General features: G+C 39.7%; 1 protein-coding gene across 1 annotated transcript in view; it reads left to right on the forward strand.

Annotated features, from left to right (window-relative positions):
• DIRAS2 (DIRAS family, GTP-binding RAS-like 2) overlaps positions 1-18,467 on the forward strand; it is a 20,627-nt gene extending 2,160 nt beyond the window's left edge. Inside the window, exon 2 of the mRNA XM_012726670.1 lies at positions 14,726-18,467. Within this exon, the coding sequence (XP_012582124.1) occupies positions 14,762-15,361 (600 nt within the window). The 5' untranslated portion in view covers positions 14,726-14,761 and the 3' untranslated portion in view covers positions 15,362-18,467. The remainder of the gene's footprint in view (positions 1-14,725) is intronic.
• The last annotated feature ends 364 nt before the right edge of the window (positions 18,468-18,831 follow it).

Genomic DNA, 18,831 nt, shown 5'->3' on the forward strand with positions numbered 1-18,831 from the left:
AAAAAAATTAAAGCATTTATAGGGGTTAATTAAAACCAAGAATGGAGGTTCCTTTATCAAGAGTATCTGTGATAAAAAAGAAAAAAACATATTGTTCATTTTTCTAATTCTGTACCATTTTGGTTGATAAACTAGTATAATGGAAATTGACCTACTGATTTAGACAAAATCATCATTTCCCACCAAGATAAATGAAGAAAATATATGCACTGAAGATTTTCTCTGTTACAAGGAAGAACTTTTGTTTGTCTGGGGTGAGTAAGTTGCCTGTCAAAGGTTTTAAGGTTAAAAAAAGGGCTAAGTGCGTGTCTGTAACTCTCAGTTTTGGTAACCACTGTGTCTCATTTCTACTTATAAAGTAGATTGAATCAGTATATCAGTTAATATGTTATCCATGTCATTGTCTTTCCGTCTATCATCTATTCATCCATCTATCCATCCATCCATCCATCCTTCCATCCATCAAATTTAATCAGCTATTTATTCACCTATCAACTATTTATCTAGCTATCTAATCTAACTTTTTAATCTATGTTATCTGAGCATTTATGATGGGCAGATACCTAGATATCTCTTTAAATGTGTAAAATAAATCAATTAAATGTGTAATTGATTTCTAAGACATTGATTTTGGTTTTGACTTTTCTAGGAAAATAGTTTCTCTTAATTAAAAGCGAAGATGATGGCTTTTATGTCACAATTGCAAATGTTCTGTACAGATTGAATTTATATATGTATACACATATATGGATTAAGTTAAATTTATTTGATTGATTAGAAATATTACTTACTTTAGTTTTTATTTTATGTTGTGGCTTAAAAATTTCTTTTCTTTAATGTACTGGGGAAAAAAATGTCTTCTTTCTCTACCCCTTGCTCTCCCCTTTGGCAGACTCAAAAAAGAAGATTCCTTATCGCTCTCTTCTTAGTGCAGCTAAGTGTTTTCCTATAAGCCTGTATTGTCTAATAGAAACAAAACATGAGTCACATACATCATTTAAAGCATTCTAGTAGTTACATAAGGAAAGTCAAGTAAATAGAAGAAATTAAATGTAATAGTATATTTTCATTAACCCAGTATAACAAAATGACCATTTAAAGATGTAAGCAACACGAATACTATAAGACATTTTACATATTTTTTTCATGCTATGTCTATACTAACAGAGCATTTCAAGTGGGATTAACCATGTTTCAAGATGTCAACAACCCATGTGACTACGTAATGGTCAGTCCCACTATGGAATGTTAATTTCTTGATAAGGCCAATTAAAAGCTGGAATGTCAAGAACTGTTCAACAAATTAAAAACTTTAAAATAAATATACAAATGATCTCAAATTGTTCAAAGATATGTGTCCTATGCCTCCCCCCACCTCTTCCATTAACTAGCCATGTCATCTTAACCTACTCCTCCTTTATCAGTCAAACATGAGGACTGGGTTAAATACCCTGGTTCTATGGAAAATATTGAACAGATAGATTGTGGGTTCAACCTGTAGCCTCAGGCTCTGTAGTGGCAGACAAGGGGTGCTTGCAAGCATGGCCCTGATCAGTGGCATAGGTATTTTGTACCAGCATTAAGTTGCTATAGTCCAGTCCTTGGTTACAGGCAGCAACTAAGTCTCATGGTCTATTCAAGATCAGTTAACTTTCATATTTAGATTCCTTTACTGGACAAGTGGCTGCAGATCCACATGAAATCAATAAATGGCTAGTGGATTAGAACTGATCATGTGATAGACTATGGTTCATAGATGTTTTAATATTCTTCTCTATTGATATATGTATTTTCCATGTTTGTATCTATTTTATGACCATTAAATAAAGTTTGGGGAAATGGAAGCTTTACTGTTGACTGACCCATGAATATGGCCTTCTTGAAACAGAAAAGTGAATGGCCTTAGTGAAAAGATCTAAATCTTTTCACCCTTTCCTTGAGATCAGTGAGAACTGTGGAGATTGGCACCATTTCCCTCTAGGATCCTGTCTCTGAAGTCACACGGGGAGATATAAAGGAAGACGTAGTTTGTATAAAAGGGGTTTGTGCAGTATTCTAAAGCTAATTGATGTCTGGAAAGTGATTATTTTTTGGAGGACCTAAGCACACAGGAGCTTTAATTAGGCCACCTCACATTAATCTCTCTCTCTCTTTCTGTCTGCTCTCAGCTTCTAAAGCTGAGGTCCAGTTTTTATCCTCATCCAAACGGAGGAACCCTTGGAGAGGGAAGTTTTCCTTCCTATGTCATCTGTATCAGTGAAATCCAGTTGTTTTATTAGCATCTTTCTGTCTTGAATTTGGGGTTTATTTATCTTCAAAGGACACTGACCAGCGGATAGTGATTAATGTCTGTGTCTCTGTATCTAGAGCAAAGCAAGCATTCACTCAACTCTGACACGTGAAAGTCCAGCTCAGTGACTTTCCCCTTTTGTATAAACTAGAATTTGTCTCCCTAACCCTCCCACCCAGCTAGCATCTCTACCACGTACAAGTACACACATAAAATCAGTGAATTTATGTCACTGCCTGTGCACCTCCCTGCCTGTACACCAGCCCTCTGTGATGGAAAGGAAGGTCTCTGGACTAATCCTGACACCTCAGACAGGACTGTACTTCTTTCTGGAAGCCTCTCAGGACTGTATGGCTTTCCTAACTGTAGAATGAATAGGAGGGCCACAAAATGTAAAATGGATCTACCTGTTTTAGTAAAGTCTGTTTGTAAAACAAGAGTAAGTTGGAATTGTTGAAGAATAGAAATGCTGGTCACCTAGACATTGAAAAGAACCTACCTTTCCCAGATTATCATGACAAACAAGTCTTTTTATATTTTTATCATCTGAGATTTACAGTCTGTGCATCTCACACTTTGTTCGCCCATTCTTTTATGTGTTAAAGTCCTCTAACTACAACAGCACTTTCTAGGTGCAGAAGTAACTCAGGTTGTCAGAGCAAATATTTAACATCAAGAATGACAATGTAGATATAGGAGAATTTTTAGTGATCTCGGAGTAGGCAATAATTTTTTAAGGATGATCCCAAGCTGGGATACCAAAGAGGAAAGAAAATAGTTCCAGGAAAAAATAATTAATATCAAAAGACAAATACCACTTGAGAAGAAATACTGAAACATATGTTAAATGATGTCTAATTTCCTTAATATAGTGGGGCCTCAAATGTTGTGCACATTATCTAAGTGGGCCTGACAAACATGATATTGTCAGATTTAACCATAAAGACTCAGAATAAGAGCTGTTGGAGACTGGTCTGTGGCGAAGGGGACAGTACATGTCCACTTAGCACGGTCTGACACACACACCTGCCTTAGCACAGGATAAGTACCAACCTTGCAAAACACTGAAAAACTGAACAGAAGGCAAGAACACACAGGTTTCAGAGATACAAATACAGATAACCTTCACATCAGTGTCACACAAATGAAATGAATGCAAATAAATCAGTAAAGAGTAACAGGTTTCTGGTTATTTTGGAAGGGATGGAAAATTTGATAAAACTCTGGATCATACAGGCATGAGGAAATACTGATGTCAGGCAGGAGGCACATAGAGAAATTGGTATTTGTAGGGCAATTGGCGGTCACTACCAAATTTAAAATATACTCTGAATCAGCAGTTGCTGAATCGAGAAGGAATTGAGATTCCTTCTGCCAATAAACTAAAAAACATGACAAGATGTTTATGTTCAAGACTGTCATTGAAAGAAACAATTAGTCAGTGAGAAATTGATTAATAAATGATGGTTGTCATCTCAAGGAATCCTATGCAGCTGCTCCAAAGCACAATATGGCTCTAGATATATTAAAATGAACAACCTATGTCCATTTTAGGACACTTATATTTATCTTCTCTGTTTCATAAAACTAGCTCCCCCCCTCCCCCCGGATATTTCTGCCTCTTTGACAAGGTGTCATTTTGTGAACACCTTATTGCTAGGGAGGCTTCTCATCCTTGACCTCCCAACCCTGCCTACCAGGTAAATGCTCACTACCATCCAATGGAGGCTCTTGGCAAGAGTCTGATGACTGAGTCAGAAAACATACAGTGAAAAATGATTAGCTGTAAACATCACTGTTGCACTGTGTAGGTAATATCATATGGGTCTGAAAGTTGCTTCGCAATACTACCGGTTAGTGTGACAACTTCTTTGGCATTTCAGCTCCTTGTGGAATGATTACTGAAAGGCCTTTTAGATTTGCTGGACCTGAGCACACATGCACTTTCTGCTGCTTACTAACTTTTCCACCTATAATCTCAGGTCCTTTTTCTGTAAAATGGGGCTGTTCATATCTCGATCAAAGGTGTTCTGAAGATGAAGCAAATGTAGCTAACTCAACATCGTTAAGGACAAGAATTCCTGGGTTGCTCCTGAGGCTGCTATTTGATCTGCATCCTAATGGTTCTCTTGTCTTAATGTTTCAGATTTATTGTCCTTTACAACCTGGCATGAAGCCTGTTTTCTCAGTTGCACTCTGCTTCTTGATGGAATTCTGACCTTCACTGTCAGTCTTTTAAATGTTCCCAGTACACATATGCAAATGAATCTCAAAATATTGACTGTTTTCTTTACCTTTTTCATTCTGTGCTGGACTTATAGCACTCTCTATTTTGTATGTGGTTAAATCTGCTATAGAGAGTTCACTCCCAGCAACACAGATGGAGCTAGAAGGAATTATGCTCAGTGAAGTAAGTCAGAAGGAAAAAGAAAAATATTGGATGGTATCATTTATAGGAGGGATATAGGGGAACCAAATAAGGAATGGGGGGAAATAATAACAACAGCAACAAAAAATTGGCAAGCAACTATAAATCAGAGACATTCTGCAGGGTGGGAGAGAAAGAGGGGTCAGAACAGGTGAGAAAAGAGCACAGGGGACTGTGGTGATGGTGTGTGGGTGAATTGATGGGGGAATTCTAAGGGGACTGTACAAAAATGAACAATGCCAAAAATTGATCTATAAATAAATAAACCATATTAAATATGGATATTAAAAGAGTTCACCCCTAAACATACATCTCTCTTTCACGCACACACTGGTTTAAAGAGTCCCCCAACACACATCATTTACACACACACACACACACACACACACACACCACACCCCTATCCTGACTCCTGACTAAATAAACTCAGACTATTTTGAATATGCAATAATATTCCCTGCTTGATCATTTTTGTCTTTCTGGTATTGCGTTACTCGTCTATGAAGAATTCTGGGCCCCTGGTCTTTCCTGGAAGGCTGCTGTGGACAGGAGGAGCCAAGGATTGTCCACTGTGACCTGGCATTGCATCCTGGCATATTGGCAGCTATTGCCTCTTACAGCGTGTTTTGCTGGTCCGACATGGCTTGAAACTCTGACACCTTGCTGGTCTATTCGATGTGTACAAGGACAAGAGGCATCCAAGGTTGAGGTCCGAGCACTTGGAATGAGCATGTTGCCGTCGACTGAGTTGAAGGAAGTTGTAAGGGCTGCAGCACAGAGGTGATATAGGGAGCTCAGTTTCTCAAGTGTTATGTTGGGGATGTCTCTATGGCACCGACTAGAGATGCAGTGGGAGACATGGCTATACACTGGCAGTCGTTGGCTTATAGGTGCTACCTTAGATCAGGGAACCCCAAGGAGCAGAGTAAGCAGGAGAGAAGGTGTACAAGGACAGAAGTGTGTGATGCCTTACTTACAGGTGAGCTAGCTAGGGGAGATGGAACTGCCGCTGTTCCTCTGGCACCACATGGCCCATGCCTGGCTCCTTGGCTGTCTCCTGCTTCTTCTCTTGCCCCTCAGAGCTCTCGTGTTTCTGTTTAGCTGGAATGAGAGCCAAGACCTAACACTGCTCTCCTCACAACCTTCTGTGGCTGCTTAGCCTTCTAGAGAAAGTGACTCTACCACTTGCCAGCCCCCTCCCGTTGCTTCCCTGACCCATCTACTTTTCTCCCTTCCTCCCTGCATCTAAATTCCGCTGTGTTCATAGAACATGTCTTCTGTGTACTCTCTGCCAGGCAGCTGACTTCATGCCCCGCCCCCTCTCCACTCTCCAGAAACGGCAGACTTCTAGGGAGTCCTTCTCTGGTGCTAATCATCTCTGGTGAGCATCTCCGAATATCCACGAATGATAATGCATTGGCCTGCTTGGATCAGATGCAGCCCCACTTGTGGAAGTCTTCATTTGGAAGACATTTAAAATGAAAAAAAAAAGATTTTCAAGTTTTCTATTGTACAGACAGGAGAGCTTTTCAGGGACACGTTTGCTTGGTTTTAGGAAAATCATGTAATGGCAAAGCATTTTTATTCATTATATATATTCAAAAAATATATGTGTGTATGTGTATATATATATATGTGTGTGTGTGTGTTGGTACTTTTTAGGGTTTTTTCTTCTGGCATCTGAGAAAGACACTAATACCCCACTGAACTGAGTGATAGTGAACTTTTTGATAGTTTAATGAATATTTGGATTTGCTACTTTCTTATAGGTATTTTCAAAATTTTCTCTACACAGGGCCATTATTTTTTCCAAGCAGGAATAGTGGCTCTGTCTCATGTTGAAAATGTCACCTTTTCCTTAGAGGGGTGAAGAAGTGTGCTTATTTGGGGGTGCTGCCTAACTGCTAAGGGCTACTTGCCACACGCAAAATAGTAATGAATTTGGAACAATCACTTTTGTATAAGAAAAGCATGCTTGCCTTTCAGCTTGGCATCACTTATATTTTCTCTGCCATAAAACTGTTGGACCACCTGTGGTCAAAGATATTTTCGTGGTTGCTTTTGACCTTATAGCCACATACAGTGTGGTAAGGAATTGACTGGGTCTTAAAGATCTTAGATACTAGAAAGAAAAAACACAAATGAGTGATATCTAGTAGTTTCTGCCTACTTTGGGGCCCAACTTATTTGCAACATCAAGTTACTGATGAAAGATGCAATAAATTCACAGACCTCAGGATTGGTGCCTATAATGTTAACCACATTTCCTTTGGTAGTTTTATATTTCAGTTGACTTCCCCAAGCTGTGAATGGTTCCTCTTATGCAAATTTTTTCAAAATTTTATTTTGTTTCTTTAAAGAGTTCATTTATCTTCTCTGGTACAATTTTCCTGGGTTAGCTCATAAAAATGTATTTTAGCAGCAGATAATCAATATGTGCTTAGTGTTCCCTATGTGTCCGGCATTGGGTTGAATGTACTGACAAGCTTGGGGTTGAATCCCCCAGGGAATCTGACTTCGTGATGCTGATATTCAAGCTAGCGAGAGGGAAAACACAAATAAATAAGTGATGAGAGAAGAACATATGTGCAAAGAATCTCATTATTGAAAGAGAATCATCCTGGCAAACAATAGATGGCACTAAGGGGGTTGGAAACATCCATTCAACTGTTTAGCAAATCTCTTCCCTGAATAACTTCTAATTCTGGTTTCTTTACAACTTCTGCATTATTTTCTATTTATCTTCCAACAGGATTCTTAGAAAAGAATATATGATAGTTTGTCATCCTATATTTTGATATATTATATTATATATTTTACATATTTTACCACAGTAGAAAAATAAGTGTTTTGTTTGTTTGTTTGTTTTAGCATGAAACTTTAGACATGACTAGTGAAGTTTTATTTTCCACTTCTCCGTAGAATAATAAGTGCTTTTCTTATGGTTTGCAGGTTTCTTTTTCCCCACTATTAACAAGGATTCCAAACATTAAAAAACTTAGGTTTGTTAATTACATATATATTTATTTACTTATTTTGACATTTTGAAAGCACAGGTTAACTAGAAAAAGGAGAAAAAGGTACCTGCATAGTCACAGGTGGGTAAGAGAACCACCAAAACTCAAATTTATTTAAATTTTGTAACATATTGGATTAAGTAGGATAGTTGTTAAACCCTATTAATAATGTACAAGGCCAGACCCTCCCTGGTGGCGCAGCGGGTTAAAGCACAGCACTGAGAATCTAAAGCCGCTTCCTCATGAGTTCGATTCCCGCCTGCCCCGGAGGTGACCACATGGTGTGGCAGACCTCTCCTGACCCGCCTGCTGCTCCCCTCAGCAGTGTATTTCGTTGATCTGCCTGTTCTGCACTCCACTCTGTCTCTGGTGAATTCTCTCACCCTCCACATCTCTGGCCTGTATCCCAGTTCTGTATGCACAAATAAAATAAAATCTTTAAAAAAAAAAATGTACAAGGCCCTCCCTGGTGGTGCAGTGGATCCAAGTGCAGCACTACAAAGCTAGCTGCAGGTGCTTCAGCTAGAGTTCGATCCTTGGCCAATGAGTGACCCACATGGTGCAGCAGACCTCTCCTGACCTGCCTGCTGCTCCCCTCAGCAGAGTACTTCAACAATCTGCCTGTTCTGCTCCCCACTTTGTCTCTGGTAAATCCTCTCACCGACATTGCACCTCTGGCCTGTACCCAGTACTGTATGCACAAATAAATAAATCTTTAAAAAAATAAGTTGTGCAAAACATTTTACTCTCTCAAAACATAACTACGCATAGCCTGCTAAGGAAGTCCTACTAAGGAAGGACTTCCTACTAAGGAAGTCATAAGAGAAAATCCATTTATAGCATTGTATTATATTTATCAATACCATAAGTTTATATCATCTGTTTGCAAGAAAATGCAGATGACTGTACCCACACAGTTCCAACCTGTGTTGTTCAAGGGTTCATTGTATTTTATTTCACCCAATGCATATGGAAAATTATCATATCAACTTGCAATCACTATTAAGTTTACATATACACACATACATACACATATACACACATGCATTTGTAAATTACATATGCACACACATGTATTTGTATATAGTATATTTATATATACAGTATTTTTTTTTACATTAAATGTTCAGACTCCATTACAAGAAGTCTCCATTCAGCCTCACTGCTTTTCAAGTGGCTGGCTACCATAATGGATAGAATAGTTATTAATGCCGAGGTTAATAACAAGGCTTCACCTTATCAGTCATGTGATATAAAAATAGGGCCAGGCAGGTTTCAGTTGGTCTTAGGCAATCATATTTGTTTGGTTTTGTCAGATCAGACCTATGAGTATCATTTTGCCCACTGTTCTGGCCCCTCCCTTGTCCTACACCGGTTTCCCTTGCCCCGTTCTTCAAGACAAGCCTACACTTCCTGTTGTTCTAGTCACACTATCAATCTCAATCATTCTCAAGCCCATGAATTCAACTCTCTTCACCTTCCCCAAAACTCTGCTCAACTGAAACTTTATCAATTTTCATTCATCTCCTAGTCTCTTAAGTCAAAAGCCTTGAACTTTCTATTATGCTCCATCTCTAACAATAATGTTAGATAGCCTTTTTTTTTTAAATAAACATTGGATTTTATTACTTAACAGCAAGGTTGAACTCATTCAGAAGAATCTAAGCAGCTTTATTATTAGAACCCTATAACAGCATCGTGTTAGCACCGTTGTGAACCACCTCCCACATTACCCAACAGGTTGCTCAAACAACTGAGTGGTCAGGTTCAACTAGGTTGTCACAAATATCATTCTTTATTTTGATTTCCTCATTGCATGAATACATTTTCTTGTCATTTGTATATAGTCATTCCGTATATTGCTTTTTACAGTGTCAATATTCCATTATTATCATTTCCACTATAAACATGGGGTTGTTTCTATTATTTGACTATTAGGAATAAGGCAGTACTCATTTCCTTTAATTCACTATTTCTCACAGCGGGACCTGTGTATCTGCTCCTTCATGCCTGTGAATAAGCTTCAGATTTAGTAGGTAATGGTATCATATACAATAGAATATTGCCTCTCCAAATGTCTCATATAAATATATATATATGTATATATGTATGTATGTATGTATGTATGTATGTATGTATGTATGTATGTATGGACACCTTTATTGGGATGTGATTTACCCACTGTATTCATTGTCCTCAGAGGGCTCTGTCATTACCACAATAGGTTTTAATACATTTGATCACCCCTCAGGAAACCCTGAAGCTATTTCCAATTCCATCACTTTCTTCAGCCCACTTTGTTACTGCTCCTTTCACTTAGCACAATGTTTCATGAATCCAGGGTATAGCATGTATCTGTGCTATGTACCTTTTCATTGCCGAATAATATTTCATTGTATGGATGTACCACATTTTACTTACCCATTCATCAGTTGGTGGACATTCGAGTGCTTCCAGTTTTTGGCTATTAGAATATTTTTGTTATGAACATTCATTTACAATTTTTGCTTGACTATGTTTATGTACTTATGAAAATACACTTGAAAATAAGTTGCTGGTCATATGGTGATTCTATGTTCAAACTTTGAGAAAGTAATAGAATGTTTTCCAATGAAGCTGAACCATTTTACATTCAGATTAGCAATGCATGAAAATTTCAATTTCTCCACATCTTTACCAACATTTGCTATTTTTGATTTTTGTTTCTGCTTTTTTTTTCCCTATAGCCATTTCAAGTAGCTGTGAAGTATTATTTCAATGCGATTTTTATTTTATTTCCCTAATAACTAACAATATTGAGCACCTTTTATGTGCTTATTTGTTAGTCATTGCACAACTTCTTTGGAAACATTTCTATCCAAGTCCTTTGCCTACTTTCTAATTGTTTCATTTTTGTTGTTGAGTTATAGTTTTCTTTATATTCTGAAACTTATTCTTAACATTTTCTTAATAGTGCCGTATGGCACAAAATTTTCAAATTCTGATGAAATCCATTTACTTTTTTGTAATCTTTTTACTCATGCTTCTAGTACCACACCTAAATGACCATCGCTAAATCAAAGATCATGAAAATGCATGCCTATACTTTCTTCTAAGAGTTTTATAGTTTTCAGTCATACATTTAGGTCTTTTGTGTACTTTTAATTTTTATATATGATGTGGAGGGGTCCAACTCCATTCTTTTGTATGTAAGTATCCAGTTGTCACAGCACCATTTGTTGAAAAGACTATTCTTTCTCTTTTGAATGTTCTTGGCATCCTTGTCAAAAATCAATTGACTGTAAATATCAGGACTTATTTCTGGACTCTTGAGTTTTTCCACTCACTGGTATGTGTAGTCTGTGCCAGCACCACACTGTAGGATTATAGTGAGTTAGAAATTTAGGGAGTATAGGTCCTCCACATTGTTCTTTTCAAAACATTTAACAATATTGTGAAAAGATTCTGGAATTCTGGAAATTTCATATACATTTTTGGGATCATTTTGTCAATTCCTATAAAATTGTCAGTTGGATCTTTACAAGGATTGCACTGAATTCTGCAACTGTTGGGGTGTATTCCCAATTTTAGATAAGTCCTTGGATACATAAATCTGGATATTTTCCCAATTTTAAGGTCAACTTCTTTCAACTTCCCAACTTCTTTCAACAATATTTTGTACTTTGCTATTTTTTTCCTAAGTACCTAATTCTTTTTTACTATTATTATAAATGGAGTTGGTTTCTTAATTTCATTTTCAGATTGGTCTTTGGAAATACAATTGATGTTTATACTAATATTATATTTTGAAAGCTTGCTTTTTCTGATTCTAACAGATTTTTATGTGTGTGTGTGTGTGTATTCTTCAGGATAGTCTTTACATAAGGTTATGTCATTGGCAATAAAGATAGTCTGGCTTATTCTTTGCCCCTTTAGAGAAAGATGCCATTTATTACATTTACTTGCCTAATTCTGGCTAAACTTCCAAGAGAATGTTGAATAGAAACTGCAAGAGTGGAACCTCTTTTCTTTTTCCTGATATTAGGGAGAAAACATTCAGTCTTTGATCATTAAGTATTATAGTTGTCCTGGTTTTTCATTATATGCCTTTTATCTGATTGAGGAAGTTTCCTTTTTTTTAATCATTGTTGGTTGCTAAATTTGGTAGCTTTTTGCTTTTCATATTTATGAGTTCATCATGAATTTTGTCCTCTTATTGACATGGTATGTTATACTAATTATTGGAACTTAAACCAACTTTGCATTCTTGGCCTACTTTCCTCTTGATTATTATGCTTGTAATTCTTTTGATATACTGATGTGTTTAATTTGCAAATATTTTGTTTAGGATTTCTGTATTTATATTTATAATGCATGCTGACCTCTAATTTTTTTGTTATAGCTTTGTCTGGTATGGTCTCAGGGTAATATAGGATTTAGAAGAGGGAGAAGTATTCTTTGATACTCATTTTTGGGTGGAATTTGTGATGAATTGGTATTAATTATTCTTTAAATGTTTGCTGGAATTTACCAGTGAAGCCATCTGGACCAGGACTTTTCATTGTGGTTAGGTGTTTGATTCCAATCTTTGCCTGTTATCTAGAGTCATTTTTGGTAGTTTGCTTCCTAAGTTATCTAACTTTGCAAGCATTGATCTTGGGAGTCCCTGAAAAATTTTTTTTTTTTAATATCTGTGAGATCAGTAGTAATGTCTCCTCTTTTTAATAAATTGAGCTTCCTCATAATTTTATTTTGTCAAACAAGTGAAATGTTCTCCAAGAATTTTTGGGTTTATTGATTTTTAAAAATTCTTGTACTTATTCTTTTTTTTAAAATAAAGTTTTACTGTAATCTCATCTTCTTATTATTTCACTTCCTTTGGCTTTAATTTTCCATTTCCCCAATTAGGTGGAAGATGAGGTTACTGATTTGAGATCTTTGTTCTCATTTAATGTGCTTATATCTATAAATGCCTCTAAATACTGCTTTAAGTGAATTCCCTCAGTATCTCCTTGACATTGACTCATCACTTGGCATTTTGTCACCTTCTCTCTACATGTCCCACTACCAGTCCTTTGCGACCTCTTTTTCTGCTTGGTCCTTACTGAAATTACCTAGAGAGTGGAAATGACTTGATTTTGTATGACTTTCTCTGTGAAGAAACAAATATTTCTTGGATAAATGAATAGTAACAGCTTCTTTATTTTTATTCCTAGTATTTGCTTTCTATATTTTAGTTGTTATCATACTAGAGATACTATAATACTGTCTAGTATGACTGACACCAGATTTACTAAACACAGATTGAGTATGTGTTGAAAATGAAAGGCTCTTTTAGGAACTTGGGATTTGGAGTTTGTTTAGATGCTAACACTCCAGTCTAGAGCTAAATAGTACAATGCAAGGCAGTGTTGGATGAGGACACTGCCATTCAAGCACAAAGAGAACTTCTCATTGGTGATGTAGAGAAAAACTTCACACCAGATTCCATATGCCATTGCATTTTTAAAATGCAGAACAATTTATCACTGTGGCATACTTGTGAATTGGTCATGATCTCATGAGCATTTAATAGACTAATCAAGCTTGGAATCAGTCTTTCACAGTCTTCTGCTGTTAATGAGCTGACATCTTTCTGTATCTTCTTTTTGCATTGACGTTTTTCCAGTTCCTTGGTGGGTTTGCATACAGAGTGCATAGGAGAACAGTTAGCTCAGTTGAGCTAACTGAGCAGATTAGGAGGTAAATGTACATGGTGAAATAAGAGAGAAATCAGAAGATGGGTGGCTCCACTCTACACTTTGATCTATGCTCTGTCAGCTGGTAGGCAAAACTACTACAAACTCCCATTTTCTTCCATGGTTAATTATATGTAATACTTTTCTCTGGCTCTGGAAATGACTTTGTGGAGCAATATTTTATTGTCCCACAGTAATGAGGGAATAGACATCATATATCAGTTGCCTGGACAAAATGGAGTTTTTGCTTTGCATGATCATATCATTCATCTACTTCAGTTTAAAAACTTTAGATGTTTGTCTACTGTTTGTTTGTGTTCTATGCCCTTCCTTTCCAAAGAATATTTCCAAATGAAATATATTTGATAATCCATACTTGAGGAAGGTACATTTACCTCTTGAGCATGGGGTGATGTTTGTGATGAAAAGAAACCCCAATTCTACTCCATTTTAACGACTGCTTGTGACAGTTTATACTACTCTCTAGGTAACCCAACTCCTAGTGATTCTTAAAAATAAAAGACATCTTTATATTAGTATTGATGAATGAAAGGACCATTGAAGCTTTTTAGCTGTGACTTCTAGCTGTTTAATGAGAAGGCCCACAGAGGGCCTGAGTGAGGCCCACCCATGACCAATAGCTCTCTGTTGGGTGCCTGGGGAGGGTGTGGGCAACAGCAAGGCTTTGATTTGCATCCTAACCTCCCTCTCACATTATAATTTCATGTCTCCAGTTTTTTTTTTAATTGTGTGATACCAATTTTGCAAGATGGTGAAGATTTAATATGAATAGTGAATAATATGAATAGCATTTTCCTTCCCTTTGCCCACTGCCTGTACTTATAGAATTTTCTATCATTATGACAAGTATCTTGGGTATTATATTATATCAGATTAAACAATGGAAATGCTGTTATTGTGTGTGTGTGTGTGTGTGTGTGTGTGAGAGAGAGAGAGAGAGAGAGTGTTGGGGAAGTAATGAATTTCTATCTCCCCCTCAACTTTATTTCATGCTACCTGCTTGGCATTTTCCCTGAATGAAGGGTGACTTGTGAGGGAGGATACTTATGGTCCAGTAGGGAAACAGACAGGCTCTGGGGAGCCAGTAAGTAGAGTGACTGCCCTTTTGAAAACAGAGGGTTGTCTATGTTCATTGAATTTGGAATTCGAACTTGAGTATTACAATTATTTAACGATCTAAAAAGGGCAAGCAGTCCTTTTCAAGGTTATTTAAAAAATAATAATTCTCTCAAACTTCTGGTTCCCTTGCTAGGTGCTTCCAGGTTGCTAGCGGGAGCCCTCCAGCAACATGCCCGAGCAGAGCAATGATTACCGGGTGGCTGTGTTCGGGGCAGGTGGCGTTGGCAAGAGCTCCCTGGTCTTGCGGTTTGTGAAAGGCACCTTCCGAGAGAGCTACATCCCCACTGTGGAAGACACCTACCGGCAGGTGATCAGTTGCGACAAAAGCATCTGCACCCTGCAGATCACAGACACCACAGGCAGCCACCAGTTCCCAGCCATGCAGCGCCTGTCCATCTCCAAGGGCCACGCCTTCATACTGGTCTACTCCATCACCAGCCGGCAGTCCCTGGAGGAGCTCAAACCCATCTATGAACAAATCTGTGAGATCAAGGGGGACGTGGAGAGCATCCCCATCATGCTGGTGGGCAACAAATGTGACGAGAGCCCGAACCGCGAGGTGGAGAGCAGCGAGGCGGAGGCCCTGGCCCGCAAGTGGAAGTGTGCCTTTATGGAGACCTCGGCCAAGCTCAACCACAACGTGAAGGAGCTCTTCCAGGAGCTGCTCAACCTGGAGAAGCGCAGGACCGTGAGCTTACAGATCGACGGGAAGAAGAGCAAGCAGCAGAAGAGGAAAGAGAAGCTCAAGGGCAAATGTGTGGTCATGTGAATACCCTTCCCAGGAGCAGCTGCGTGTCCCCAGCCCCACCTCCCCATCACGTGAACCCACAGTCGTCAGGGTAGCATGTAAGATGCCCACGTGTTAAATGTTGCATTCTGACCGAGGTGTGCCCTCTGGCCTTAAGAGGGCATTCCACTCACCACCTATCAGCACCCCTCTCCAAAATCAGGGAGCCTGCCAGACAGTTCAAATGGAAACCACGCTCAGCCTCGTAAGGACCTGAGAGGTGCCAGCCATTTCTGAGGGTAATTTGGCACCAGGCGGCAGCACCAGAGCTAGCTCCTGTGGGAGCGTGTGTGCGGAGAGGAGGGCTTCATCCGCCTGCAGAGAGCGCTGGGAACTCGAGAGGCTGCAGGCACCGCCCCCCAGACCAGGGCCCCCCTGCTTAGAAGCCAAGGACATCCTTGAGGGTGGGAGGGGAGGTGCAGCAAGAGGTGAGGAGACCAGGCCTAAGTTTCCACTTCTGTGGTTCTTTACCTAATGAAAAGTAGAATCACAGCCTCTCCAGCTGAGCCTCCACCTGCTACCCTAAGGGATGTGCTCTCTTCTCTAGATCTAACAAGCGAGTACCATTTTAACCTTAGAGTATTTATTTTCACATAAGGTGCAGAGTTCACTGGAGTGTGCAGCTCTGCGAGAAATCTTGGGTGTTGAGCGAGGACGCTATGACATTACCAGGACACCTCACCGGCCTCGTGTGTTCCTCTTCAAGGCTTTTAGAAATGTGAAGCTTCTTCCCTCTGACCCATCAGGGGTATAACTCCCTCCAGCTCTCAGATTTTAAATAAAAGCAATTAAAGTAGCTATTTTTCAGTATTTCTTTTTTTCCCTCCAAGGTAATTTTCTTCTTTTAAATAACTGTATCCAGCTGGGAACAGCCAACAAAGGCCATTGAAGAACAGAAGCACATCCATTTTCTAAATGACACGAACATGTATATGCCATACTTTGCACCTTAAGGAAATACTTTGAAACAGAAGTCCTTCACTGTGTTTTCTCACGATATCTGTAACGCCAGTATATTCCTGGGAAATGCGTTCAGATAATAGATGACTGTGCATGTTTCCTTACAAATGTCTTGGAAGACTGGCTCAGTGCAGTGTTCACTCTGGAAACAATGATCTTTTCCTCCCAGTGATCGTGTGCACATCCTTAGTCCTTCAGTCCATACCTCCGTCACTGTTGATTCCGCCGGGGTGTCTGAAGACCAGCCCTCAGGCTGCTGGCTGCCCGCAGAGAACTGCCCACTTGGCGGCATAGCTCTGCCGTCGTCCGGTCTGGATTTGCTTTGCTTACTGAAAATTCTGCTGGTGGAGGCTGTGAGTTCTGTCTGTTCCAGCTGACACAGTGTGCTCTGGCCCTGACTGTCCTGTCCGGCGGGGAGCTGTGCCGGCCTGGACAGAGTCGGCAAGTTCAGGACATTTGCAGGTACCCCGGGGCACCTCCCTTCTGCCACTCCTGGCTGAGGCCTCAGCTATGGAGTCACTTCTCTTGATATTCTATACCCTTTTCTGGTTAAAATTTCCTGCTTTTGCTCATCCGGTCTGCCCTGCCAACACTGGTGTGTGGATTGTGTGCAGGAGCCCATGGCTTCATGGTCTGGCGACAGCCGTGGGCTTTGACAACAAATGCTGAGGACTCAGAGTGGCTTGGACCCAGAGTACCTCTCCAGACCCCAAGTCCCTCCAGTCCCCCTGGGCGCCCCCCACTATGGCCTTGTCTGCTCCATGGGCGGCTCACAGCCCTCACAATGGGGGACACTCTCTAGATCATTCACTTCTTGACTGTCCCTACTTTTCCCCTTCTTCCTATTCTCAGAGGACACTATCAATTTGTAGTTTGGATGTGGGCTGAGCAGATGAAGACCCAGGGCTTGAAGGCCAAGAGCAGACTTAGAGCTCTCTGTGGGGCCTTAGCTCCCAGCGAGACTAGCGAGCCTTCTGCCTTGGGCTCCTGAGGTGAGCTCCTCCCTCCCTGCTAATGCAGGGGTAATGTGTCATAATTTCCTTTAGCTCCCAGCTTGCTGTCTCCATTTTAAAGCATTTCAAGCTTCATCTATATGAGGAGCTTGTGATTCCTGAAAATCTGATCTTTTTTCAGAACACCTTTGTTCCTCTGTACTTGTCCATGAATTTATAGGAGGCAAATGAAGCTTCCATCATTGGTCTTTGTTCAGAGATCATTTTCCATGAACTGAACTGAGGGCATTGGTGATTGTCTCAATAGTCTTTTCGGAGGTCCCCAACTGACTCAGGGCTTGAGGAGTTAGTTCCATCAAATCTGATGATTTTAGCATTTATGTGGCCCCTGAATGGTGACTGTGGCTCTTGAGTCCACACCCTATGTTGTATAGCAGCACAGAGGTTTGGACCGAGCCACAGAGAGTTACACAACTCAAAATATTGCTTTTAAGATGGCACTCTGGGAGTAAGCATGGGGCTCTGTGAGTTCCCTTCTGTCCCGCCAGTCCCTCCATCCGGTGACAAGCCATTGGGCGTGCCCTGGGCATGCATGCAATACAGCAAGACCAACACAAGAGCAATATTGAATTGTTCATTAGATCTAAAATTATATATATATTATATATATAATTTATCTTCCTGCATTTTTGAAGTATAAAGTAGTAACTTGTACATATCTGGAAGCTAGTCTATTTGTTCCACTGTTTGTAACCTTTAAGAAATGCTCATTCTTTGTAGAACAAAATTATATTAAAAATTAAAAAAAAATGCTCTGTGATACTTAATTTCTTTTCTCAAAATTTTTAATGTGTTGCTCCTACATAAGCTCTCTGGAAATATCCATAACTTAACGGGACACATGTAAACCCTGAAGAGCCATCCTGGACCCCACTACCCCACAAAGACAGTCTGTGATAGAGTATTTACAGAGCATGACTTTTATATTCTGGGATATCAATGTGTATTTATATTTAAGGTGTAATGTAATTATTGTTATAATCTCACTACTGTCTGTTCTATTTTATTCACTCTCTAGTTACAGAAATCACCCTTGCAGACAAATTTTTAGTTGCCAGTGATGTTCTGAAAATAATGAAACACGTTCCAATAAAGCTTCAGTTCTGATACCGTCACTGGAAGGTGGTGTTTCTTTTTCCAGGGTGTGCCATCTGTGGTGTCCTAGTTCTCTTGCAGCTGCTTCCGGGTGCTTATCTAACAAGGGAGACTGTCGGACTCTGCGGGTCTGGGGCTGACGACAGCTGCCCACAGTGTTCCTGGGAAGTTTGCCCGGTGAGTCACTGTCGGGGGGCTGATAGACCTCCAGGCAGGAGGGGTTGGAGGGAAGGTGCAGTCAGTGCCCTCCTGGGCTCTACATGGGAGGGGTAAGGCGTTTTCCTTCTCTCTTGGCCTCACTTTCTGGCTCATCATCAGAATCTACTATTTTAGGAAGGGTGGATACAGAAAGTCCCCCAAGCATGGTTCCTGGACAGTTCCTGC

Source organism: Condylura cristata, unplaced genomic scaffold, assembly GCF_000260355.1.
Source record: "Condylura cristata isolate star-nosed mole 26May11 unplaced genomic scaffold, ConCri1.0 scaffold00017, whole genome shotgun sequence".
NCBI classification, from domain to species: domain Eukaryota; kingdom Metazoa; phylum Chordata; class Mammalia; order Eulipotyphla; family Talpidae; genus Condylura; species Condylura cristata.